The sequence below is a fragment of the Neoarius graeffei genome, chromosome 28 (assembly GCF_027579695.1).
Source record: "Neoarius graeffei isolate fNeoGra1 chromosome 28, fNeoGra1.pri, whole genome shotgun sequence".
NCBI classification, from domain to species: domain Eukaryota; kingdom Metazoa; phylum Chordata; class Actinopteri; order Siluriformes; family Ariidae; genus Neoarius; species Neoarius graeffei.
Window position 1 is genome coordinate 45,780,310 of NC_083596.1, and position 26,741 is coordinate 45,807,050.

General features: G+C 40.7%; 2 protein-coding genes across 3 annotated transcripts; one reads left to right on the forward strand and one right to left on the reverse strand.

Moving 5' to 3' along the window:
• Positions 1 to 2,193: 2,193 nt before the first annotated feature.
• gltpd2b (glycolipid transfer protein domain containing 2b) lies at positions 2,194 to 7,672 on the reverse strand. Its single transcript, XM_060912741.1, has 4 exons — positions 7,334 to 7,672; positions 4,171 to 4,229; positions 3,875 to 4,050; positions 2,194 to 2,752 (listed from the first exon to the last, which is right to left on the reverse strand). The coding sequence occupies exons 1-4, from the start codon at positions 7,455 to 7,457 to the stop codon at positions 2,194 to 2,196; spliced, it is 918 nt and encodes a 305-aa protein (XP_060768724.1). The 5' UTR covers positions 7,458 to 7,672.
• A 7,162-nt stretch (positions 7,673 to 14,834) lies between these two features.
• chrne (cholinergic receptor, nicotinic, epsilon) lies at positions 14,835 to 26,693 on the forward strand. Of its 2 annotated transcripts, XM_060912482.1 has the most exons (12): positions 14,835 to 14,932; positions 17,511 to 17,644; positions 18,177 to 18,221; positions 20,767 to 20,876; positions 21,000 to 21,155; positions 21,641 to 21,744; positions 21,897 to 22,097; positions 23,305 to 23,419; positions 23,534 to 23,648; positions 23,751 to 23,958; positions 26,050 to 26,183; positions 26,299 to 26,693. In XM_060912482.1, the coding sequence occupies exons 1-12, from the start codon at positions 14,869 to 14,871 to the stop codon at positions 26,464 to 26,466; spliced, it is 1,554 nt and encodes a 517-aa protein (XP_060768465.1). In that variant the 5' UTR covers positions 14,835 to 14,868; the 3' UTR covers positions 26,467 to 26,693. The 2 variants fall into 2 exon arrangements, with proteins under 2 accessions (XP_060768465.1, XP_060768466.1); XM_060912483.1 differs by lacking the exon at positions 14,835 to 14,932 and having other exon boundaries at positions 17,556 to 17,644; positions 20,767 to 20,829.
• Positions 26,694 to 26,741: the final 48 nt, after the last annotated feature.

Sequence of the window (26,741 nt, forward strand, 5' to 3'; positions counted from 1 at the left end):
GACCATCACACCCCTATGTGCTTGTTGAAACTCCTTCCTTCCATCCATCCATTATCTGTAACCGCTTATCCTGTGCAGGGTCGCGGGCAAGCTGGAGCCTATCTCAGCTGACTATGGGCGAGAGGCGGGGTACACCCTGGACAAGCCGCCAGATCATCGCAGGGCTGATAAATAGAGACAAGCAACCATTCACACTCACATTCACACCTACAGTCAATTTAGAGCCACCAATTAGCCTAACCTGCATGTCTTTGAACTGTGGAGGAAACTGGAGCACCCGGAGGAAACCCACGCAGACACGGGGAAAACATGCAAACTCCACACAGAGAGGCCCCCGTTGGCCACTGGGCTCGAACCCAGAACCTTCTTGCTGTGAGGTGACAGTGCTAACCACTACACCGCCGTGCTGCCATTTGTTGAAAATCCCATTCCAGATTTAGTTCCCCTTTGCTGTTATAATAATAAGAACCACCACTCTTCCACTAGATTTTGGGGTGTGGCTATGGGGATTTGTGTACATTCAGCCACAAGAGCATTAGTGAGGTTAGCAACCGATATCAGACGAGGAGGCCTCAAATCTTGGCAAACCATGTCTTCATAGACCTCGCTTTGTGCACAGTCATGTTGTTTGTAAATAGGAAAAAGTGTTTACTGAAAATGAAAACTTTGGTCCATGTAGTGTGTCGCAAACACCCTGTATGATCCCATATTAACGAACATGAACTTTCTCTGTCCTGCATGCTTCACAATGTGTGGAGCCCATGTTCCCACCCACATGACTTGTTTGCTAGGTCTCACAGGATCCAATCCCAATGCACACCTGTACTATGAATGTTCAGGACATGAAAACTGGAACTGCGTTTTACAACTGCAGGTTGATCCAGTGGTTGAGGTTGTATGGTCTTTGGTACTTGTTCGAGACTGGCACCAACAGAATGGTGATATCCATTGATAGTGTTAACAGTACTATTGATTTATGATTGTGTTTGTGTGTAATTGACTTTACTGTCTCTGAAATCACTCAGGCCAGAGTCCAACTGACGTTCAAATCTCAGTGTGTCATAAACCCCAAAACACCACACCTGCTACAAGGATGACTTGTTTGCCAAATATTTACTACACACTGACTCAGAGCCTTGATCTCAATTTGTAGAAATTTGGAGTTGTGACAAAGCACATATGGTAGCATTTTCCACTGGAACCCCTTTTAACCTGCATGTGTCCTTACAGAATTACTAGTCTGCTTTGTGTCCTTACAGTATTGCTAGCATTCTATATAAAGTCCTTCCCGCACTGTATGGCGCATTAGGCGGCGCCAACCTCCGTTTCTGTAGCCCTCGGCCTCTCGCCTATTACATAGCTACGGTTACAGTGGGGGGCTGGTCCTCTGGTAACCATGAGAGTTTGACTCCCCACTCACATCTTTATTGTAGCGTGCCTTGCCAGATGGCAGTAGGTACCATTTTTATGATGGTCTTTGGTATGACCCGACCGCGAGTATAACTCGCGATCTCCCGATTGAGAGGCGGACACGCTAACCACTAGGCTAACTCATGGTTAATAGCATTCTATATGTCATTTAATTGTAAGTAACATGCTGCGTGCATTTATGGTATTGCTAGCATGTAGCCATGGCCTAAAAGCCATGAACCTTAGAGAAGTAGCCATTGGCCCAAAGGGTCTCTGGTTCCATTCCCATGACCGGCAAGAAAATCCATGGTTGATGTGCCTTTGATCAAGGCACCTAACCTCCAACTACTCCCTAGGTGCTGTGTGTGTGTGTGCTTGTTGTACGTTGCTCTGGATAAAAGCGTCTGCCAAGTGCCGGTAATATAATGGAATGTACATCCTTACATTATCACTAGCATCACAGCATGCTAACAATACCATAAAGACAAACAGGATGCTAGGATCACCATATGGATCCAGAGCATGCTAACATGCTTGGCTCCTAATGGCATTGCTAGCATTATGGTATTGCTAGCCTGCATTGTGTCCTTATAGTACTTTTAGCATGCTGTGCATCCTTATGGTGTTGCTAACATGCTGTGTTTCCTTATGGCATGTTGGTAGCATGCTGTGACCTCATATCATCATGGCATCACCAAAGGGCTATGCTTCCATATGGAATCACTGACATTACTGGACACCTTATCATATCATCTTATCATATGATGTCTACAGTCCATGGTTTTATGGTAGTGCTAGCATATCATGTTCCTCCAATGCCACTTGAGTCCTGTCATACACTTTCTGTATGGATTTGACCACCCTGTTCAACAAAACTGTTGCCTCTGCCTGTGTCTTCACACACAACATTTTGTAGAAGAACTGTCTGTCAGGCATGGCCCCAAACGCCAGTTCTGCTGCCTTCTTCACCCACCATGAGTGGTGCTGAGCTAGTGTGAGTTGATAAGCCTTTCGACAGAGCTCAGATGGACTGCGCGCCATCATTTCCCTCTTTTCTTCAGCCAGGCTTTGTAGAAAGAGCTGCAACCAGAGGAGAGCACGATGGAGGCGTAGTAGAGTCCTGCAACCAGATTCCGTGAACTGATCAAAGTTCACTAAACCCCGCTCCAGCTCTAATACAATCATGGAGCGCACTGAAACATATGCACCATGTGAGGCTGAGTCTTGCACTTCCTGATTTCTTTCCTCCTCTTCTTTTTTGGCAAGCTTGCGAATAATGGAGGTCTTTGTCTCAATTTCCTGGGACATAATACCCACCATCGGCCCCATGGAATCAATGAACCTAAAAACACAGACCAACAGTTCAGGAAAAAACAATGGAAACTTCTTTCAAAAACTGGGCCTTGTAATAAAATAATGCAAAAAACATTTGGTGTGATTGTTGCTTAATACATGCTAAAGCTACCGCGAGCTGACCTACTGACTAGTGTGTCCGCATCTCGAGCAGGAGTTCGAAATTCTACTCATGGTCAGGTCATACCAAAAACCATCATAAAAACGGTACCTACTGCTATCTGGCAAGGCACACTGCAATACAGATGTGAGTAGGGAGTCAAATTCTCGTGGTTACCAGAGGACTACCCCCCTACTCTAACTCTAGCTATATCGTAAGTGAGAGGCTGAGGGCTACAGAACCGGAGATCAGCGCCACCCAATGTACCTCAAAAGACTGGTTAGTATTGGGATGGGAGACTGCCTGGGAAGACCAGGTCCTGGTGCAAGGGTGACTTTGACTTGACATGCTGAAGCAAGTCAGTGTTCCATTGTTCTGTTGTTTGTTCCACATAAAGTTTTGGTCAGTACCTCTGGGGCAACCTTTAAAAGTTTTGTATGGAACTCTATAACTGAGAGCTTCTCTTGAGAATGTTCTTCAGGAAATTAAGACCTCTTAACTAGGCAAAGAATGTCTGAGGAACCTGAAGAACCCTATAACAGATAGGTTCTTGAGAGAGAGAGAGTTTCAAGCAGAACCCATTTCGGAAACTAATATTAACTAAGCAAAGAATGCCTGAGAAGCATGCAGAACTCTCTAATAGATATGTCCTCTAGAGAGGGTTCGAAGTAGAAGCAAGCTAAAAAGTTTTAACTAGCCAAAAAAAATCCATGAGAAATTGGGATAATTATATAAAAGAGACTTCCTCTAGAAAGGGCTTTGATTAGAACTTGTTTAGGAAGCTAAGAAGTTTTAACTAGCCAAAGAATCTCCAAAGGAACCTGAAGAACCCTATAACAGATAATTTCTCTAATGTCACATACAACCCTTTTAGGTAGCTAAGGAGTCATAACTCATCAAAGAACCTCTAAGGAACCTGAAGAACCATATAACAGAGACGTCCTCTAGAGATTGTTCAAAGTTAACCCTCAAGTGTGCATGGTTTTTAACTTGTATTATGTGCTTTCTTACTTGATGAGCTCATCCCAGCTGGCTAGGTATGGCTTTAGCAAAATATCATTGGTTGAGAAGCGTGCAGCCTGCAGATGCATCAGCAAATAAGCAGCTTGGAATTTCTGTCCTGGACACACCTCCAGTGGAGGCATGATGTCTTCAGATGAGGTGTTACTCCTGTACAAACTGATAGACTAAGAAAGCAAGCGTAATAAGTCAAAGAGCAAATAATAAAAGTGACAGTTCTGAGTCTCTCTTATGGTGTAGGAGCTCAATAAAGAAGACGGTGGACATTTTCAGAGCAATAGACATACCTGATCTTCCTTAAAGAAATCCTTTCGGCAGTAGGCCCAGTAATTATCCAAACCATCATCTATTAAAAAAAAAGAGGCAGGAGTAGGAGAAGATTGCAGGAGATCACGTACCGACAGGTTCTGGAAAAGATTCATTTCTTATCCAGCCTAAACAGGGACTGTGTGGTCCACCAGACAAATAACTGTCGCACCACGAAGTGAGCGATATTAATATGATGTGCTAGATCATGTGCTATTTTATAAGCTGTCAAACAATGAGGATAGATGCCATAGTGTTAAATATATATGTTAAAATCATGTTAGTTCTCCCATTTCCAACTAAAGAGGGTGCCTGGAGCAGGAATGTAAAAAAATATATATATTTTATATATATATATATATATATATATATATATATATATATATATATATATATATAAAATGTCATTTCTGTTCAGAACAAAACAAAATGAAAAATTGTTTCTAATCCATGATATGAACATCTATATTTATGTGATCAAGGGGGTGAAAATATATCAGCTGTTTAGAGGAATCATGTGACTAATCTGGGTTTTATAAAGCTTTGCAAGAAAACACACTGAGTAAATCCAGGTTCCTGGACTTTGTCTTGTTATAATTAACAGTCAAAGTAGGGCGCCAGTTGTTTCCCTCACGACACTAAACTACACTACATGAAACACAGTCATTCTCACAAAATTTAGAACATGTCTGATCTAAGGTCAATACAGTCAAGACAGTTAAAGGACAGTTAAAGATCTGATGACACGAACATGACTCTATGCAATTTCTTAAATAAACTATACAACATGGCAAACATGTTAGATTTCTGTTATAATTACGTGAAAAGAAGCTGTTGTTACGCGAATATCCAACTTTTAATTGCACAGCGCAAGAAAACTGGGTCCGTGGCTCGCGGCCATGCTGTGACGTCAGCGGAAGAACACGCTGCGGTTCACTGGCTGTTCTACTCTGGTTCTACTCAATGGAAATGGCAGTTGGCATCACAGTTCTGAACAAAAGAACAACCAAATACTGGTACTTTAAGCAGTGATCATGATGGCATGATTTTATCTGATTTTAAATAAATGAGATTGATAATAATGTGAATGTTCACAACCAGTACATACAAACTCTGCAGCTTCTGATTCAGCAGCTGCGTCATACTCCGCAAAAACATCAGCAAGAACCTACAATATAAATGGAAATGCAATACACTAAGCTCAAATGACTTTTGGAAAATATAATTTCTAAATTTTTTTCTACATATTCTTGAAGTCGGTCATCGGGGTACTTGCTACCATTCCCTAACAACGCATGGCAAAGGGTAAAGTGTAGTGTTGCTACGAGTACTTGCTAAAGCCTCCGGTGGAAGATCCTCGATGTGCTGATAAGACATACAGTTCTATATAACACACAAGTGTCACGATAATCACAAAACAGATGCAAATTGTTAAAATACCTAATTTTTAAGCAATCATGTGTTGATCTCTTCCGAATAGAATCTATGATAGCCTACCCTCTTTACCCTTTGCCTCTCGTTGCTAGGCGGCAGTTACATGAAAGCCGCAAGCTTTCACAAGCAAATACATGACTGATATCACGCCGACTTTATGATTACATTTATGATTATCATGAATGTGTACTCTATGATGTGTACTCTATGAGCGCTCTGGAGCGAGTGACTTCCAAGATGGCCGCGCAGACCGCAGTGTTACTATTTTTAGCATCATCTCGGAGCACTCTATAGCTCTACGTACCTTTATCTTATGTCGTTTCACAACACATGTTCTGACAGGAGGACTGTCTTTGGAGGAGTCACCTTGTCCCAGGCAACTGCTGGATCCGGCATAGCTACTAGTAGACCCCTTCCGGAATACTGTAGGCACTGCTGATGGTAGTAACACACATTTGTGCTGAACTGCACACCCAAGAGATTCTTTTAAGCTGGGAAGGGTGTCAAAACAATCCAAATCGAAGTGTTCAGAGCACAGGACGGATGTTGGTGAGGGCTCCCACTTGTCACGAGTGCGCCTGACTTGCTTCACCCACTTCACATGCACCTCGGGATCTCTGGGAAACTTGAATAAACTTACCCCATCCTTGTAGGTTTTGGAGCAAAAGCCGGCAACACAACGTGAAGGCATAATAACTATATATATATAATAATGTATAATAATAATACTAATAATGACAAACTGAACACCTGTCGCATCAACAACAAAGGAAGATTCTTTCGATGACGTCATATAGCCCCTCCTCCTCATTCATCTCCTGGGTGCTGCAGCCCCGTCAAATTTGCCCAAATAGCCGCGTTTATCATAACTTGTAAAATAGGCGTCTTCGTGAATTAATATATGGATCATCGGGAATTACTTTTTATGTTATAAAACATCGCCAAAGATGTCAAAAACGTGTCATCAGAGCTTTAAAGGAGCACTATGTTATTTTTAGACCCCCTCTGCTGGCTGTAAGATGAATTACAACTACAGTGAAAATGCTGAGTTCTTGTCTTCCCTTTACTACAATTAACCCCAAACCCTTTGCTGCCTATTTTGAGATCAGCTTTGCTTCTATTTGGGGCAGTGCTTATTTCTGGGTAAGAAAAATGTAAACAAGATCTTGAAATTAGTCAGCTAGTGACATTGATTGTTCGGTAGTATTGTAAAACATGTTTGGTTCTAAGGTATCTTTAAAATTATGTGATTATTGGACACATAGAGACACTTTTCATTATTACATACTGCACCTTTAAGAAAACAGAAGAGACTTTTATTTGAAAAGGTGACTGAAAAATAAAGTTCTCTTTAGGTTTCCAGGGGAAAATTTTAAAACAAAATTACGAAGGTCAAAAAAATGATAGTGTAGAAGTTTGCTTGTGCTAAGAGAAATTCCGCATACAGAATGCACATCTCAGGGGCTAAAAAATAGAAATAATGAATGCTGTTATCTGTCAGCTTTTACATATGTGTGTAGTACTGTTTGTCCAGCATTGTTCTTATTATACTATTGATGAGACATGGATAAAATGATGAAATGAATTGCTTGATAGACAGTAGATGACTAGCAATCACTGATTAGCACTATTACCTGTGACTTAAGTCCTAAAGTATGGATTGACCATAGCATCATTTCAACGTAATGACACAATGAAGAAGGTACTTACGGAGCCATAGAGAGAAAAGAACGATGATGATGAAGATAATAGCCAAGGTGGCCCTTCCTCTCACTCCCATACTGCCCTGCTGTTTCTCTTCTCCTCTACAATATTTTCTTCCACACACACACATTCACACGCTGGTCCATGCTTCCCCTGTAATCTCTAGCTCTTTGGCTTTCCAAAACCAAATCCCGAGCTTTTCTTCTGTTCCAATATCTTTTCGTCTGGTCTTCTCGTACACTGTGATTGCAAATGAGTAAAGCTCACAGCTGGAAATGAAAAAGAAAAAGTAGCACTTATTTGGCAGGATAGCCTCCTGGTTCTGCTCTTCTTACTTCTCTTGACAGTTTGTAGATACCAAATGTTTTATGGACTTTCTCACTCTCTCATATTGCGTTGTTCAGTCTGTGGGTCCATAGATTAGTTATGTGTCACCAACTGCTGCTTATAAGGCAGTGTCCTGCAGCAACCCTGTTTAGTGCATGTGATTATAAATACTATTACCCTGAATCACCTCGGTCAGGTTTCGTTGACAAGTATGTCATATTTTCCTGACATGTCATGACTATCAGAACTCAGTGACCCAAGAGGTCAATGAATATTTATTGTCCTTGTAAGAATCTCCTGGGTCAACTTGAATTCAAACAACATAAGCAAAAATTAAAGACATAAAACAAAGGCAACAAAGAATGTCTTTTTGAAGGGTTGCTGGAGCAACAGTTGATGGTTTTGTTTTTTGTTTGGGTAAATCCAGAGATTCAGTAAGAAGGTGAACTGCATTTTTTTTCTTTTTGAGAGAGAGAGAGAGAGAGAGAGAGAGACAGATCTATTTAGTTTGCTCATATTGCATATAGACTAGCACCCCCCCAGTCACCTTTGGACCTTAATCCTCGACTACTCAACTTGATGTTTGGATTGCATCAGGCAAATGTAAAAATCAATAAATGAATGAAATAGCAACATGTAGAGTCTTGCATTGAACTTTACATCAGAATACTTCCCTGTATACCACAGTGCTGTTGAATTATTGATTCTAATTTGTCTAAGACAAAGATAGGATTTTTTTTTGGGAAGTTAGGATGAAACGTACCAATATTCATACCAGTAAACATCATGTTTCTGTTATTCCACTGAAAGACACAGCTGTTGATCATCTGATATTTCCTTGGCTACTCTATCCAAGCGCCATTAGCTCTAACTGGAGCACTACAAGAATTCCTAACATCTCCGTCTATAGCACTCTATAAATACTAGTGGAAACCGAGACATGACAGAAGAGTAACCGGAAACTCCACATCCGGCTTAACAGTACTGTTTGTCTGAGTGATATCTGCCCTGGGAAAATACATATTCCTGACTATTCACCATTCATGTATGTTGATTTGATGATAAATTTGACAACATTTGGTAACACTGATTGGTCAAGAGTAACTGTGCAGTCTGGGTGAGGTAAATGTCCTTTTAGACCCTTAACCCCAGTACACACAGGCCATTGCACTACTTATGGAATTAATCATTCCAGTATCTCCTTATGGATCATTGCCACTGATAAATTACGCCTAAATGATAAGGTGTTTGTCTTGGATAAAAGTGCACTCACTAGTTATGAATGAACTCTTGAATATCACAACAGTATCAGATCTGGGATTTGCTGGTGCTATATTTCTCGAATGTTCTTGTGTTGCTGTACCTTATTTTGCATACATTTGATGTAAACAGCTAAAAAGTATGACGTTAAGGGCTGTAAGATGAATAATGCACTTCGGGATACAGTATGCTGATTTGAGTCACATCATACCATTCTGTCATACATTGTAATAATATAATACTTTTATTCATTTTCATCTATTCTAAAAACACCATCAATATGAGAGTTCGTCAATAATGATTTAGACAACAAAAAAAGGGGCGGCACGGTGGTGTAGTGGTTAGCGCTGGTGCCTCACAGCAAGAAGGTCCGGGTTTGAGCCCCGTAGCCGGCGAGGGCCTTTCTGTGTGGAGTTTGCATGTTCTCCCCGTGTCCGCGTGGGTTTCCTGCGGGTGCTCCGGTTTCCCCCACAGTCCAAAGACATGCAGGTTAGGTTAACTGGTGACTCTAAATTGACCGTAGGTGTGAATGTGAGTGTGAATGGTTGTCTGTGTCTATGTGTCAGCCCTGTGATGACCTGGCGACTTGTCCAGGGTGTACCCCGCCTTTCACCCGTAGTCAGCTGGGATAGGCTCCAGCTTGCCTGCGACCCTGTAGAAGGATAAAGCGGCTAGAGATAATGAGATGAGACAACAAAAAAATAAGCTAAAGGGAATTACACCCATCAATTTTTTAAAAACCATTTTCATTGGAATTATCACTGAATTCGCATGCGCTGCGAGAATGCGTGACATCACACAGCATCATCATACGTTTAATGTTAACGTCAATGGACTTCAGCTCGAGAAATTGGTGCCACTGTTTTCTATCAGTCCGTCATACTTTATATTTTATGAGGATTTACATCGTACGAAGCTGTAACTATCTGCTAAATACGATGCCTTAGCAAAGTAGACAGAGGTAAGTCATGGTTCTTTTGTTTATTTTGTCTTTAGTTAAGAAACTTTCTCAGGCAAAATATACTAGTGCAGCAGATGACATAAGTAACGTTAGCTAACACTGACAGACAGGATGCTAGTTGAAAAATTCACGCCTCCATTTGCTGAAGTTCAGATCTTTTTGTCTGTAATTTTGTCATATTTTATCTTCATTTACTAAGTTGTAGCTGTTTTCTGTGTTTTTAGCTTTTAGGTAAATATCAGAAAATTGAGTTAGCTAATTTAATGGATGCCCACTAACGTGTCTGTGCGCAGGGAACGCTAGCAAACCGCCCTCGTGATAGTGAGAACTGGCAGCCTGGACTTTTCCATTGGCTCGCGCGCTCCACTCCCAATCCAATGCTGCTTTGGTCAGCCCTGGTTATGAGATTGCTGTGGGGTACTAAGACTACACTAAATAACAAAATTAAACGATTCAGACATCCCTAGTCTCCCAAACGCTCTGGGAGTCTCCTGTATTTACAACCCCGATTCCAAAAAAGTTGGGACAAAGTACAAATTGTAAATAAAAACGGAATGCAATAATTTACAAATCTCAAAAACTGATATTGTACTCACAATAGAACATAGACAACATATCAAATGTCAAAAATGAGACATTTTGAAATTTCATGACAGCAACACATCTCAAAAAAGTTGGGACAGGGGCAATAAGAGGCTGGAAAAGTTAAAGGTACAAAAAAGGAACAGCTGGAGGACCAAATTGCAACTCATTAGGTCAATTGGCAATAGGTCATTAACATGGCTGGGTATAAAAAGAGCATCTTGGAGTGGCAGCGGCTGTCAGAAGTAAAGATGGGAAGAGGATCACCAATCCCCCTAATTCTGCGCCGACAAATAGTGGAGCAATATCAGAAAGGAGTTCGAGAGTGTAAAATTGCAAAGAGTTTGAACATATCATCATCTACAGTGCATAATATCATCAAAAGATTCAGAGAATCTGGAAGAATCTCTGAGCGTAAGGGTCAAGGCCAGAAAACCATACTGGGTGCCCGTGATCTTCGGGCCCTTAGATGGCACTGCATCACATACAGGCATGCTTCTGTATTGGAAATCACAAAATGGGCTCAGGAATATTTCCAGAGAACATTATCTGTGAACACAATTCACCGTGCCATCCGCCGTTGCCAGCTAAAACTCTATAGTTCAAAGAAGAAGCCGTATCTAAACATGATCCAGAAGCGCAGACGTCTTCTCTGGGCCAAGGCTCATTTAAAATGGACTGTGGCAAAGTGGAAAACTGTTCTGTGGTCAGACGAATCAAAATTTGAAGTTCTTTATGGAAATCAGGGACGCCGTGTCATTCGGACTAAAGAGGAGAAGGACGACCCAAGTTGTTATCAGCGCTCAGTTCAGAAGCCTGCATCTCTGATGGTATGGGGTTGCATTAGTGTGTGTGGCATGGGCAGCTTACACATCTGGAAAGACACCATCAATGCTGAAAGGTATATCCAGGTTCTAGAGCAACATATGCTCCCATCCAGACGACGTCTCTTTCAGGGAAGACCTTGCATTTGAGTGACAGTGAGACGAGGGGAGCGAGGGAGAGAAGAGAGTGTGACCAAAACCCCCAAAATTGTTATCAAGTATTTAAAAGAAACAAAAATAGCTCAAAGAATATAGCCCCCCCCCATACAGTGGGGCAAAAAAAGTATTTAGTCAGTCACCAATTGTGCAAGTTTTCCCACTTCAAAAGATGAGAGAGGCCTGTAATTTTCATCATAGGTATACCTCAACTATGAGAGACAAAATGAGAAAAAAAATCCAGAAAATCACATTGTCTGATTTTTAAAGGATTTATTTGCAAATTATGGTGGAAAATAAGTATTTGGTCAATAACAAAAGTTCATCTCAATACTTTGTTATATACCCTTTGTTGGCAATGACAGAGGCCAAACGTTTTCTGTAAGTCTTCACAAGGTTTTCACACACTGTTGCTGGTATTTTGGCCCATTCCTCCATGCAGATCTCCTCTAGAGCAGTGATGTTTTGGGGCTGTCACTGGGCAACACAGACTTTCAACTCCCTCCAAAGATTTTCTATGGGGTTGAGATCTGGAGACTGGCTAGGCCACTCCAGGACCTTGAAATGCTTCTTACGAAGCCACTCCTTCATTGCCCGGGCGGTGTGTTTGGGATCATTGTCATGCTGAAAGACCCAGCCACGTTTCATCTTCAATGCCCTTGCTGATGGAAGGAGGTTTTCACTCAAAATCTCATGATACATGGCCCTATTCATTCTTTCCTTTACACGGATCAGTCGTCCTGGTCCCTTTGCAGAAAAACAGCCCCAAAGCATGATGTTTCCACCCCCATGCTTCACAGTAGGTATGGTGTTCTTTGGATGCAACTCCGCCTTCTTTCTCCTCCAAACACGACAAGTTGAGTTTTTACCAAAAAGTTCTATTTTGGTTTCATCTGACCATATGACATTCTCCCAATCCTCTTCTGGATCATCCAAATGCTCTCTAGCAAACTTCAGACGGGCCTGGACATGTACTGGCTTAAGCAGGGGGACACGTCTGGCACTGCAGGATTTGAGTCCCTGGCGGCGTAGTGTGTTCCTGATGGTAGCCTTTATTACTTTGGTCCCAGCTCTCTGCAGGTCATTCACTAGGTCCCCCCGTGTGGTTCTGGGATTTTTGCTCACCGTTCTTGTGATCATTTTGACCCCACGGGGTGAGATCTTGCGTGGAGCCCCAGATCGAGGGAGATTATCAGTGGTCTTGTATGTCTTCCATTTTCTAATAAGTGCTCCCACAGTTGATTTCTTCACACCAAGCTGCTTACCTATTGCAGATTCAGTCTTCCCAGCCTGGTGCAGGTCTACAATTTTGTTTCTGGTGTCCTTTGACAGCTCTTTGGTCTTGGCCATAGTGGAGTTTGGAGTGTGACTGTTTGAGGTTGTGGACAGGTGTCTTTTATACTGATAACGAGTTCAAACAGGTGCCATTAATACAGGTAACGTGTGGAGGACAGAGGAGCCTCTTAAAGAAGAAGTTACAGGTCTGTAAGAACCAGAAATCTTGCTTGTTTGTAGGTGACCAAATACTTATTTTACTAAGGAATTTACCAATTAATTCATTAAAAATCCTACAATGTGATTTCCTGGATTATTTCCCCCCATTCTGTCTCTCATAGTTGAAGTGTACCTATGATGAAAATTACAGGCCTCTCTCATCTTTTTAAGTGGGAGAACTTGCACAATTGGTGGCTGACTAAATACTTTTTTGCCCCGCTGTATCTCCTGTTCCACACTCCAGCCCAGTCGGTGGCATTAATGCACCTTTAAGTTGGTTTGCCAACCACCAAAAAACCCTAAAGAAAAAGAAGTAGTAGATGAAAACCCCAGAAAATACAAAAAAAGCAACAAAATATGGAATGAAAGTATCTGATGGTAAGAACATATCTTTTAAAAAAAAAATTAAGAATTATTATTATATAATTTTTCACAAATTGCTACTGTTTGTTTACATTCTAAGCGGAAATGATTTTGTCAGATGTTTTGTATGAAGCTTTTATTTATCGAATTTGCAAAAAATAAAATAAAAATGCTCTGTTTCTCAAAATCCAGTGACTGTGGATAGAATAAAACAGTCATTCCACTCGATCTTGTCATACATGGTTTATAGCCAACTCGGTGCTGCGCGTCTCGTCGGCTATCAGCTCATGTATGACTTGATTTCATGGTATAACTGTTAAAAATTCTTAAGGGATCATAACATGTCTCTGAACTATAATCAAGTATCCATATTTTGAATCTGAATATTTTGAATATCCTATTGTATTAGTGTCTTATTCTTCTGTTATTAGTAGCCTGTTAAGACTGTATCTTATTCATAACATGTCTAAGTGTGTTTTAGTTGCGTCATGAATGGGAGGCGAAGGCGGATGCAAGTACAGACAATTTATTAAGTAAATTCCAACCAAAACATGAAATCAAGAACCATAAACATGAACTCTGAATATGACATAAAGAACATACAGACTAAGTGATATCGTGGCTCACAGGACAACTAGAACCATGACCATGAGACACTGAAAAATTTGTGGTGCCAACAAAGCATAGCAAGACACAGCTGAGCATGATTAGTGAGACATGTGATGTGCAGGGCATGATGGGTCGTGTAGTTCTGCACCCCTTTGGCACGACTATGACAGTTTGGATAAAATACTTTTTTTTTTTTAAAAAAACGTGATTGCATTCATGTTTGAAGGATAATTCACCAATTTGTTTGCATATTGACAACATTTATAGTTATGCAGACAGACAGACAGACACACACACACACACACACACACACACACACACTTGCATACATATATAAATACACACCTCCTTTGCCACTGACTCTGGCAGTCAAAGTACTGGTTATTTATATCATAGTGGGGTAAAATAGACAGCAACTTTGCAGCCAGGTTTCTACTCCATTGAGTAAATTTGTTCTGATTCTTTACAAAGGAATCTGCATGAAGGAGAACTTTTGGAAATTTTGGCACTAGGGTAAATATGGCATGATTATGGCAGTATTTTAATGTAAATACTGTATCCATCAATCCATCCATCCAAGTGCCTATACTTATGCTTATCCATCAGGGTCGTAAGGTAAATAGTGTATATTTAATATAATCATTCGTCTATCCTAAATATATATTAGCACTATAACACTCCTGTTAACATAGTTTTTCATTACTGCTATGATCATATTACGGTCTTCACCAAGGGGGAAATAATGATCCAAGATTCATTTTAATGATGGCCCTGGTGAAGAGGGGCCAAACCAGGGGTTGACTTTAAGAGCTGTGCCAAGTGTCGGAGTGTAACCCGAACCGTGCTCAACAACAGCTGAAGCTCAGGAAGGGCAAGGAGCCACTCAGACAGAAGTGCATTTGGTGTTTGTTTCTTACAAAGTCTCACTCAGGCGTGCCGAAGGTGGCAATCAACCAAGTGTGGAGATGGCAACCTGGTCTGTTTGGACTTGTTTGGTTGCGGCTATGCTTTTTTATACAGTAACGCCAGGTAAGTATGGATTTTTGGATGCAGCTCAAATCTGTTGTGTCCGGTCTTCCTCTAGGTCTCTCTCTACTCCCGTACTTTCTCTTCTATCTTTCTTGCATCTGGTCTCAACATTTTTAACAGCGGTAACAGTTTAACAGTTATATCTCATGTTGAACAGTTGTCCTCGCAGGTATTGTAAATCTCTGATGTTGGAGAGAGACCTAGAATGGAATCTCTATTTTAGATCATCTCTATTTTAAATAATTTTGGCTCTCCAGCTGTCAGAATAGTATAGCCTTTGCTACTGGATTAGTTTTCAGTGTTCGCTTTGTAAGGAATAAATCACTCGGTGATTGCATGCTGTTACAGGAAAAGAATAAATGATGAGATGATAGAGTTAGTCTTGCCATGCCAATGTATTCATGCAGTATTTTCCAATCACAGGACATTGTGAAATATTTTATTGTTCTTATACCGCAGCAATTTGCTTAAGGATTCTGGTTTATTTACAAGCAACACATCATACATTTCATCCATTTACAGTTGCATTTAATGTTTTTTATGTTATCTTTTACATTATAGCAGCATATTTTTGAGATTCGGAGAGAATCCATATTAAGGTGAGATAGTGTCACATAAGAGGTTTTTCTGTGACAGGACAACACTCTAGCCTTTGGGGGGAAATAATAAATGAGCTATAAAGCCATCATGGACAAGAAAAGAAGAAACAAACCATGTGATGATGTATTGATGATGCCGGACATTGTGCATTTGTTTCAGTGTGTTGCTTTTTTTCCATGTTGACATGCAAAGTTAAAAAATAAATAAAATTTAAAACAAGCACAGTTTGTCATGTTTCTGAGAAACCACAAAGCTTCCACAAAGTACTTTCCTGTGTTGGAAAATGTAAGGTTATAGTGTTATGTCTGCCTGCTACAAAGCACTGACCCTGGAGATGCCTTCCATAAATGCAAAATAAACATCTAAGAGAAAACTTCACCAGAACAAGTGGAGTGTTCACCATACAATATATGCTTATTTTGAATTTGATGTCAGGAACACGTTTCATAAAAGTTGGGACAGGGGCATGTTCATCACTGTGTTGCATCACCTCTACTTTTGACAACACTCTGTAAATGTTTGGGAACTGAGGAGACCAATTGCTGTAGTTTTGAAAGAGAAATGTTGTCCCATTCTTGCCTGATATACAATTTCAGTTGCTCAACAGTTCGGGGTCTCCTTTGTCATATTTTGCATTTTGTAATGCGCCAAATGTTTTAAATGGAAGACAGGTCTGGACTGCAGGCAGGCCAGTTTAGCACCTGGACTCTTTTACTACTGAACCATGCAGTTTTAATATGTGCAGAAAGCGGTTTGGCATTGTCTTGCTGAAAGAACAAAGGCATTCCCTGAAAAAGATTTTGTCTGAATTGCTCTGAAACGTGTATATATCATTCAGCATTAATGATGCCTTCCCAGATGTACAAGCTACCCATGTCATGTGCACTAATGCACCCTCATACCATCACAGATGCTGGCTTTTGAACTGTGCACTGATAACAAGCCGGATGGTCCCTCTCCTCTTTAGCCTGGAGGACGTGGTGTCCATGATTTCTAAAAAGAATTTCTACTTTTGATTCATCAGACCTCAGGACAATTATCCACTTCACCTCAGTCCATCATAAAAGAGCTTGGGCCCAGAAAAGGTGGCGGTGTTTCTGGATATTGTTTATATCTGGTTTTTAACTTGCATTTGTGGATGCAGTAATGAAGTGTTTTCACAGATGATGGTTTTCTGAAGTGTTCCTGAGCCCATACAGCAATTTCCACTACAGACACGTGTCTGTTTTTAATGCAGTGTCTCCTGAGGGCCTGAAGATCACAGGCATCCAATGTCAGTTTTCAGCCTTGTCTCTTGCATACAGAGATTTCTCCAGATTCTCTGAATTTTTTAATGATATTATGCACCATAGATGATGTGATCCCCAAATTCTTTGCAATTTTACATTGAGGAATGTTATTCTTAAATTGTTGCACTGTTTGCCCACGCAGTCTTTCACAGAGAGGTGAACTCCTCCCCATTTTTACTTCTGAGAGACTCTGCCTCTCTGGGATACTCTTTTTATACCCAATCATATTACTAATCTGTTAACAATTAACCAAATTAGTATTTTTTTAGCATTACACAACTTTTTCAATCTTTTGTTGCCCCATCCCAACTTTTCTGAAATGTGTTGCTGACATCAAATTCAAAATGAGCATATATTTTTCAAAAAACTAATAAAATTTCTCAGTTTCAACATTTGATATGTTGTCTTTGTACTGTTTTCAATGAAATTTAGGGTTTCCATGATTTGCAAATCTTCACATTCTGTTTTTATTTATGTTTTACACAGCGTCCCAACTTTTTTGGAATTGGGTTTGTAAAATGAGCACTATGTGATTTGCAGCTGCACTACTGTCAGAAAATGAATCAACACCTTCTGAGCAATCAGAACCCAGAATTCAACAGAGCTGTGGTTTAGGAAACATTAGGAAGTCAACTTGCTCACATGCTCGCTCACATGCTCGCTCGCTCTCTCTCTTTCTCTCTCTCCAGTCAATGGAAATGAAGAGACTCAGCTCATAGCAGGTATTTTTAAGAACTACAATAAGAACATCCGGCCAGTGAGGGACCCGAATGACCAGGTGGAGGTTCAGCTCAAACTCACCCTCACCAACCTCATCTCCCTGGTAACAACCAAAAATTGATTACCTATTCTTCACATTAATAATACCAAACTCATAGCAACAGACAATGTGTTATACATTAACAAGATGGCTGCTGTCATATTCACTTCACATTTCATACACTACACTTGTATCAATAAACCAAACATTTTGCAGTAGGTATAGTCAGCAGTTTTACCGGGAATTGGCTTGAATTCCAAGCAAATACAGTTTTCCATTTAATCAACACGCAACTCGCAAATGCTATTGACAAAAGAAAGCTTTCTGAAAATACTAGGACAATTGATTTACAGGACTTGAAGTATTGAAGGACTTATTTCCAAAACCTGCTTTTACACTGATGGACTTTGCTTTTATTGGCAACTTCCTGAATGTGGTGAAAACTTCAACAAACATTTCAAAGGTTTCTTATTGAATTCTGCTGACTCCACCTGTAAACTTCAAACAAATCAAGCTTCTGGTAGTGTTGTTGGTTTTAATTTTATTTATAAGTAATTCATATTTGTTTGGTTTCATATATCTCGATTTTCGACAGAATGAGAAAGAGGAGACGTTGACCACCAATGTATGGATTGAGATCGTGAGTAATCAAGCCGATGTATTGGACTAGTCCCAATCTCTGACCTCTGGTTTTTTTTCCCCTTGAGTCAATGTGATTTGAATTAAACATTAACAGTAATGCCGAACAGGAAGTTTAGCCTCCTCTGAGGTACTGCGAATTTACCCAGAGTGCATGTCTGCTCTTAAAACATTTTTTTTAAAAAAGGTTTATAAAGCTTGTTGTCGGTATGTTGTATTTTTTTCCATAGTATATCACACATGTAAAGGGTCCAAAAGGAATAACACGGGTTCATGATGACCAGCATTCGGGATTGTCTAGATAGAATATATTCCATTTAAGGACTACTCGTTAGCATTGTTTATACCTAATATTTTTATATTTGGGGCATGTGTTTCCTTGCATCAATTCTTTGATCTGAAAAAAATTACCCAATCACTAAAATAAAAGGATGCATTCTACACAGCACAGCACCATTTACAAAAAACTTTGCCTGAAGAATTCATGAACACACTAAGATATGGGTCTGTCTCAGAAACTGGGTACTGTGGGGGTCCCCCACTAAATATACTCACAGTCAATGAACTATACAGTTTTGAATGGTGATGTTGGTTTTAATTTGAAATAAAATGATGAAAGAAATAATACAGATAAAACTAAATCTTTGGTGTGAATACTCTATTCAGAATTTGGCAAAAATTCTGCAAATTTGTGGAAAAATGGCGGCTTGATCTGGGACACGATAAATGGTTGACTACATTGCATTCCCTTAAAAAGGTTGTAGTCCGCCGAAAAATCTACAGTTATCACTAATTGTATTTTAAGTTGTAACTTTATCCACCTAAGGATTGGTGCACTCACAGAATAATCATAACCGTAATAAAACATCATGCAAAATATTTGATCACCGTTGTAACTCCATTTTCCGCAAACCCAAAACCAATACGATCGTGTGTTTTGATCTAAACGGAAAGCCTCAGGGTCAAAGTCATTACCTCACCAAAAGTAGTAACTTAAAATCACTACGTCATATAAAAATTTAGTTATAAATCTGCGATTTTGTTTTTTAAAACGAAAGCTGAAAGTTAGGTATAGAATATGTTTCTTACAGAATATGTTCCGATGGTAGCTGGTCTTGTATGAATTTCTGAGCTATAAAATGAGTTGTGGTCTATTTTTTACCGTAGCGTGGTGTTTGTGTGCGGGGAAGGACACACATTAACAATTTGCATGTGTAGAATGGAATTTTCCACTCCAACAGTTAGAAGTTGATCGTGCTTCCATTTGCGGTCTTTCTGTTACGCGGGTGATCTGTTCGGATGTTATCACTGAAAAGGTGAGTTTTGACAGTTTTATTTTGTTTTAGTCTTGCAGGATGAGGCAATAGAATGTTTCTTTTTCATCTTACTTTCATATTTCGTAGTGTTTGCGTATTTTTGGTCAATATTTTGCAATCATGGTCAATTTAGATCGAACTTTTGATAGAATCTACGGCCAGTCATTTTGCCCCGCCCCCACCTCACGCTCCGTCAGGTGTGGTAGTGATGTCCCGTTGCTCGCGCGCCGCAGCAGAGACCCACGCGACCTTCAGCCAGTACAGTCGCTGTTCTTTTACCACCGCCGTTATTCTCATCTTTCCGGTGTGTTCTTGATTTTTCCATTGTGTCCTATTGTCCTATTTCGCCATATCTCATCTCATCTCATTATCTCTAGTCGCTTTATCCTGTTCTACAGGGTCGCAGGCAAGCTGGAGCCTATCCCAGCTGACTACGGGCGAAAGGCGGGGTACACCCTGGACAAGTCGCCAGGTCATCACAGGGCTGACACATAGACACAGACAACCATTCACACTCACATTCACACCTACGGTCAATTTAGAGTCACCAGTTAACCTAACCTGCATGTCTCTGGACTGTGGGGGAAACCGGAGCACCCGGAGGAAACCCATGCGGACACGGGGAGAACATGCAAACTCCGCACAGAAAGGCCCTCGTCAGCCACGGGCTTCGAACCCGGACCTTCTTGCTGTGAGGCGACAGCGCAAACCACTACACCACCGTGCTGCCTAGTTATTTTATATGAAAATCAATTTTACAAAAGCATTTGAATTGTAATCAAAAAAAATTTTCCACAGTGGAGGCCAGATAAAGCAAGATACAGTACTATCTTTATTCTTATTAAACATGACAAAAGAAACATTGAGTGTTAGGTAAATGCAAAAAAAAAAAATTTAATTTTAAAATTTATTTTTTGACCATAATGTCCCAAATGAGAGACCAGTTTCTGAGACGGACCCATATACAGTATTAAAAAGCGGTTTTTCATTCTCTTGTCAATTTTGGGAATCATGTTGAAATCCTTGTACATAGTAATCAGATGTGATAAAGATTATGTTGAGAGGGAAATAAGGGAATGTATCTACCTTTAATATACATCTAAATGAATTACTGTATAAGCTAATGGCCTGGATCTGGTACTGAAATAAGAAACCAATATAATATCTTTTCATTGTTAGATTTCATATTAATTTTATATATGTCTTTTTTCCCAACTCTCCTGGCTCCAGCAATGGAATGACTATCGCCTGTCATGGAACACCTCGGACTACTACGGTATCGACATTATCCGGGTACCCTGCACCACTGTATGGCTGCCGGATATAGTTCTGGAGAACAAGTAACACTGTTGTCTGATTCGTCCTATGAGCTGTTTTTACCTGGCAAAAATAAAAATAGCCAGACGTGTTTCAGAATGCCTTTTATCAGTCTTTTCACTCTCTCTCTCTTCTTTTCTGTGTAGCATTGATGGAAAATTTGATGTCGCATACTATGCTAATGTGCTGGTCTACAATAATGGTCACATATACTGGTTGCCCCCAGCCATCTATCGCAGCACATGTGCGATAGAGATCACTTACTTCCCCTTCGATTGGCAAAACTGCACTCTGATCTTCAGGTAGGCACAATAAAGCAACATGAGTTTTAGAATGTACTGATCTTTAGTATACTTTGTAATACTTACCCAATTTTGCTTGACATTCTTTCACCTGGTAATAAAATATCTACCTAGAGACATGTGTGCTACTGATATTATACCAGCCAGGTCAAGAAAACGTCTCTTTTTGCCTGTTAATCCAGAAAGTTTTTCTTATTTGGCACTGGCATTCAGGGGTTCAAGCCAAGTTGACACATTATTGTTTGGAGGAATAAGTTGGTTGGTTGATGTTAATAAGTCAAATATTCTACTGGTTTGGAATTTTTTTTTTTTTGGAATCTGGAAAACCGATATATTCTGTTGTGTGGTTATTAGGCTATGACTGTTTCTCCCATTCCAACCCTACTACTGAATCAACACATTAGAAAAATCAAGGCAAATGTTAAATAAACAATCAACAAAATTATAAACATATTGATTTAGTAAATCTTGGGTGTATTTGATAGGTCCCAAACATACAGCGCTAATGAGATCAACATGATCTTGGCCATCGATGGAGAGACCAACAAGCCCATTGAGTGGGTGGATATTGACCCTAAGGCCTTCACTGGTAACATGAACATAACCACTTATAAAGCTGCTGCTCTTTAGTACTGCTTCTAGACAATTCAAATGTCCTGGAGGACTAAAACCATTCGAGATAACCAGATACTGGACTTATCCAATCACATTTTTACATCAGCCAATCATGTGTCTGTGCAGAAAATGGTGAATGGGCTATCAAGCATCGGCCGGCACGCAAAATTACCAACCCACGCTACTCCCCAGGTGACCTGGAGTACCAGGAGGTCTATTTCAACCTTATTATCCAGAGAAAACCCCTCTTCTATATCATTAACATCATTCTGCCCTGCTCACTCATCTCCTCACTCGTTGTGCTGGCCTACTTCATGCCTGCTAAGGGTGAGAGTTTGTGTGTATGCTGGGGGGAGAACTTAGTTATTTTGTGTCTTTCTTTCTTCCTTCCTTTCTTTTGCATTGGTTCTTGTTTATTTTTTCCTTCTTGATTTAACTGTATTTCTATATTACTTTGTATTTTTCTTCTTTTATTTTTATTTCTTAATTCATTTCGGTTTTCGCCCGTAGTCAGCTGGGATAGGCTCCAGCTTAGACCCCGAAGCCGCCGCCAGGCGCCGCTAAAACCGCCATTTAGAATTTGAGCCGCCGCCAGCCAATAATTTTGTAAGCCAATTTGAGCCGCTATCTAATAAAATTTGGCTGAGTCACTAAGAATTGTGTACATCAAATAATGGGTTTATCCACATCATGAGCTACAAGAAAAGTGACACAAACATGATCAACTGTACACACTAGTAGTAACACAATAGAGACGTATAGGCATACACTGTAGAGATTTAGAACTGATATCACAGCACAGAGAGCCACCACAAGCTTGCCGTTGTGACTACCTGTCTGGCTTCCCGCCCCTCACACCGTTACCACGATACACTGGGGAACCCGGGAACCCACCCAGAGCATCAGTCGACTCCGATATCGACGAGATGGCTGCATTCTTTGCCGCTGCTGAGGGAAAGTGTAAAGGTATTTTTTGTTTGTTTGTTTGTTTCACATACTTCGAGATTGATAAAAAAAAAAAAAGTACTCCACCACTCTACTTTCATCATAGTAAGATAGCTGCCAGTCCTTCACTGGTCATTGCTAGTGAGAGTAGATAGCTAGATGCCTTCCTCGAACAATCCAGATTAGCTTATTATTAGCATTGAACTACAATCTTGCTAGATTTATATTTACAATGAAGTAAGAGACCAGGGGACCTGTGGTAATTTGCTATTTATTCCCCCCATTTGTTTGATCCGTTCGCCCGGATATATGCCACACAGTGATGTCCAGTATCAGCCATTTGTAGCCATAAACATTTTGGTGGCTGCAGCAGCCATGAAGGTTTTGGCTGAGTCAGCTAGCCAGCCAATAATTTCATCAGCCAGCCATTATCCTGAAAACAAACGGCTTCGGGGTCTACTCCAGCTTGCCTGCGACCCTGTAGAACAGGATAAAGTGGCTAGAGATAATGAGATGAGATGAATTAATTTCGGTTGGTTTTATTTTTCTTTCTTTCCTTCCTTCTTTCTTTCCCTGTCTTCCCTTCTAGCGGGAGGACAGAAGATAACCATGTCCATTGCTGTCCTCCTGGCTCAGACTGTCTTCCTCTTTCTGATCGCTCAGAAGATTCCAGAAACTTCTCTCTCTGTACCTCTTATCGGAAAGTGAGTCTCTGTGTGTGAATATTGTGTTTTGTTTAGCACTGTGTATCAATATGAGAATTTTTTTCCCATATTTTTGAGCTTAGCCTCATTTCTGTGCTGGAACATTCCTCTCAGGTACCTGATCTTCGTCATGTCCGTCACTACACTCATCGTCACAAACTGCATCATCGTTCTCAACTACTCCTGCCGGAGCCCAAGCACGCACACCATGCCACGCAAAATCAAACATGTACATGTTTGATACTAGTGACGTTTATGAAATAATAAGTACAGTATATCTGTATGATACAATACTGCAATATTTTGCTGTTCTTTGTAATTAATTTTTCAGATTTTCCTGGAGGTGATCCCTCGGTTTCTGGGTATGACCCCACTAGTGGACGAGGGAGAGGAAGCTGGGGGGATGAATGGACTAAGGGAGAGGAGAAACAGCTTATTTGGCCTGATGCAGCGGGCTGAGGAGTACGTGCTGAAGCAGCCAAGGAGTGAGATGATGTTCGACAAGCAGAGAGAGAAACACGGACTCACACGAACATTCGGTACACACCACTTCTACTCAGCTCATTACTTTGGATTCAACAGACAGCCAGATCGTAGACAGACAGACAGACAAATGATGGAAAGAGAAATTGGTTAAGCCAGTATCTCACTGGGCTGCGACAGCCTGCGACTAGCTGGAGACACAACAATTGCGATAAAATATGCTAATTTTCCACTTGGAATCACACTAAATTGATATTCGCGTATTTTATCGCAATTGTTATGTCTCCAACTCTAGGGCGTAATTTTGGGTAGGGACGCTAGGGACGTGTCCCTACCAATATTCAGCCGCTACTGTGTAATCACGATCAACAAAACCGATGTCCTAACCTGAGCAATGATTATATGGCACACAAAGGGTTAAATGTATGACACTGCTAATAATCCCCCCTCTAACGTAGATATCATTCTCTGATTAGCTACCTGTTTCTCGCTAACTTACATGGTTGGCTATCCCAGCTGTCAATCCATCTGCTGTAAAAGCAGCACACTTCTCACAGCAGCTGTGACTACCCGCCCATCAACCCCCCGTATCTCACACGTACACACCTGACCTACCCCACGCACCCCCCACTCTCCGTCAGCCTATAAATTGAGCTGGACTTCGATGTCCATGCATGCTTGCCCTACGACTCGCATGCTGACTTGAGTATCATGGATGACGGCCCCCTTCCCAAGAAACGAGACATTCGTTCATTCTTCTTCAAAGTCAAGAATGTAAGTGCAGGGTTTCCGTCGAGCTTTAAAAACTCAACAAAATCCTTTTGATGTATGGAAACCCTTCATAAAAGTATTGCTGCGGCTCCTTAGGCAGGTTTAGCAACGTGACAGGACGCATCAGAGCTAGGCTACTGCATAGCTGCAGAGAAAAGGAATGCTGGAGCAATGTAACTTGGTGTTAGATAATATCCTCGATGAATGAATGTTAAATTTATAGACCTAACGGTTTTACAGAATGTAAGTAGTCAGATGTAGGCTACTGCATGGCCATGCAGATGTGCGACTTGCATTTCAGAATCAACAGCGTGACAGCCGCTGAGTCCGCTGCGTTCACCGTTTTACAGAGACCTCTTTCTTCTACTAGGCTAGGCTAGATACAACAAATCCATGGTCCTTTACTGCCACCTACAGACGAATATTAAAGCTCTGCCTTGGATCATTTTTGTGTCCCCACCAATGTCAAAATCAAAGTTACTCCCTTGCTCCAACTAGTCGCAGGCTGTCGCAGCCCGGCTTTCCCTCAGCAGGCAGGGAAGTAGAGGAAGCCTCACGGAAACTGACTTGAGAAGGGTTTGTGACGGCTTTGCGACTATTTTGAGAGAAATTTTGTCGCACTAATTTTTTGAAAATGTTCAAAATTTCAGCGACGATGGACCGACACTTTGCAACTCATGCGAGGAAATTGAGACGCCCCGCGAATGTTTCAAGACACTTTTGAAACTCTCTTGCGAATGACGTTCGCAATTTGTTGCAAGCTGTCGCAGCCCAGTGAGATACTAGCTTTATAGATGGACAGATGGATGATCGATGCACAGACAGACAGACGGGTAAGAAGACAGAGAGACAGATAAACATAAACAGATGGATATATGACAGACAGAAGATAGAAAGACTGATAAATGGATATACAGACAGAGGGACAGGAGTGACAAAGATAGGCGGATGATAGACAGAAACAGACAGATTACACACACAAACTGGCTGACTGAACGTAAAAAGATAGATTATTCATACAAATAGCACACAGAGAAATTGATGACAGAAACATAGACGAATGGAGGATAAACAGAGCGACAGACAGACAAAAACTGTTTTTCTTTTTTTTATTTTATTTACAGATAAAGTAAAGACAACGTTACAGTAAAAACAATACAAAACGGTCTGGAATAGCAACATTTCCCTCAGAAGTGCTGTTAAATGACTAAAAAGAAGCAATATAACACTAAAATTTCACTATAATCATACTTAGCATCAGTGGCTAACTGAACTTCGACGGATTCCGCCATTTTAACTAACGTCACCATTCCGTCACAGCCAATGAGTGGGTTTCTTGCGTTTATGCGCATGCGTGTGTTTTTGTCTCCCTCTAGTGGACGCTATAGATGTGAGCACCACAGCCAGTCTGTATAAAAGTTTGGCGCAATCAGCACCAGAAATTAAAGAGTGTGTGGACGCCTGCAACTTCATTGCAGACAACACAAGAGAACAGAATGACATTGGCTCTGTAAGTGTGCATGTCTATATGTGTTTGCACATATTTGCAAAGCAGAGCTATAAGGTCTCCTTTTTATTTTATGACTCATGCTTTTATCGTTCCTCTTCTTCGTTCTCGTACTTAGGAGATGGAGAACTGGGTGTTGATCGGCAAGATGATTGATAAAGTCTGCTTCTGGGCAGCCATCTTGCTTTTTTCCATCGGAACAGTAGCCATCTTCCTCATGGGCCATTTCAACCAGGTTCCCGAGTACCCTTTCGCCGGGGAGAGTAAAAAATACAGTCCTGAGTAAAGAGCGAGAGCTGTTCCTGTCTCACACAAAAAAGAGACATTGAGAGAGATCGAGACGGAGAGAAAGCACAAGCACAGTTTTAGACATTTTGAAAAAGGTGATGTGCATTTTAATTAGCATTTAATTACAACCCCGATTCCAAAAAAGTTGGGACAAATTGTAAATAAAAATGGAATGCAATAATTTACAAATCTCAAAAACTGATATTGTATTCACAATAGAAGATAGACAACATATCAAATGTCGAAAGTGAGACATTTTGAAATTTCATGCCA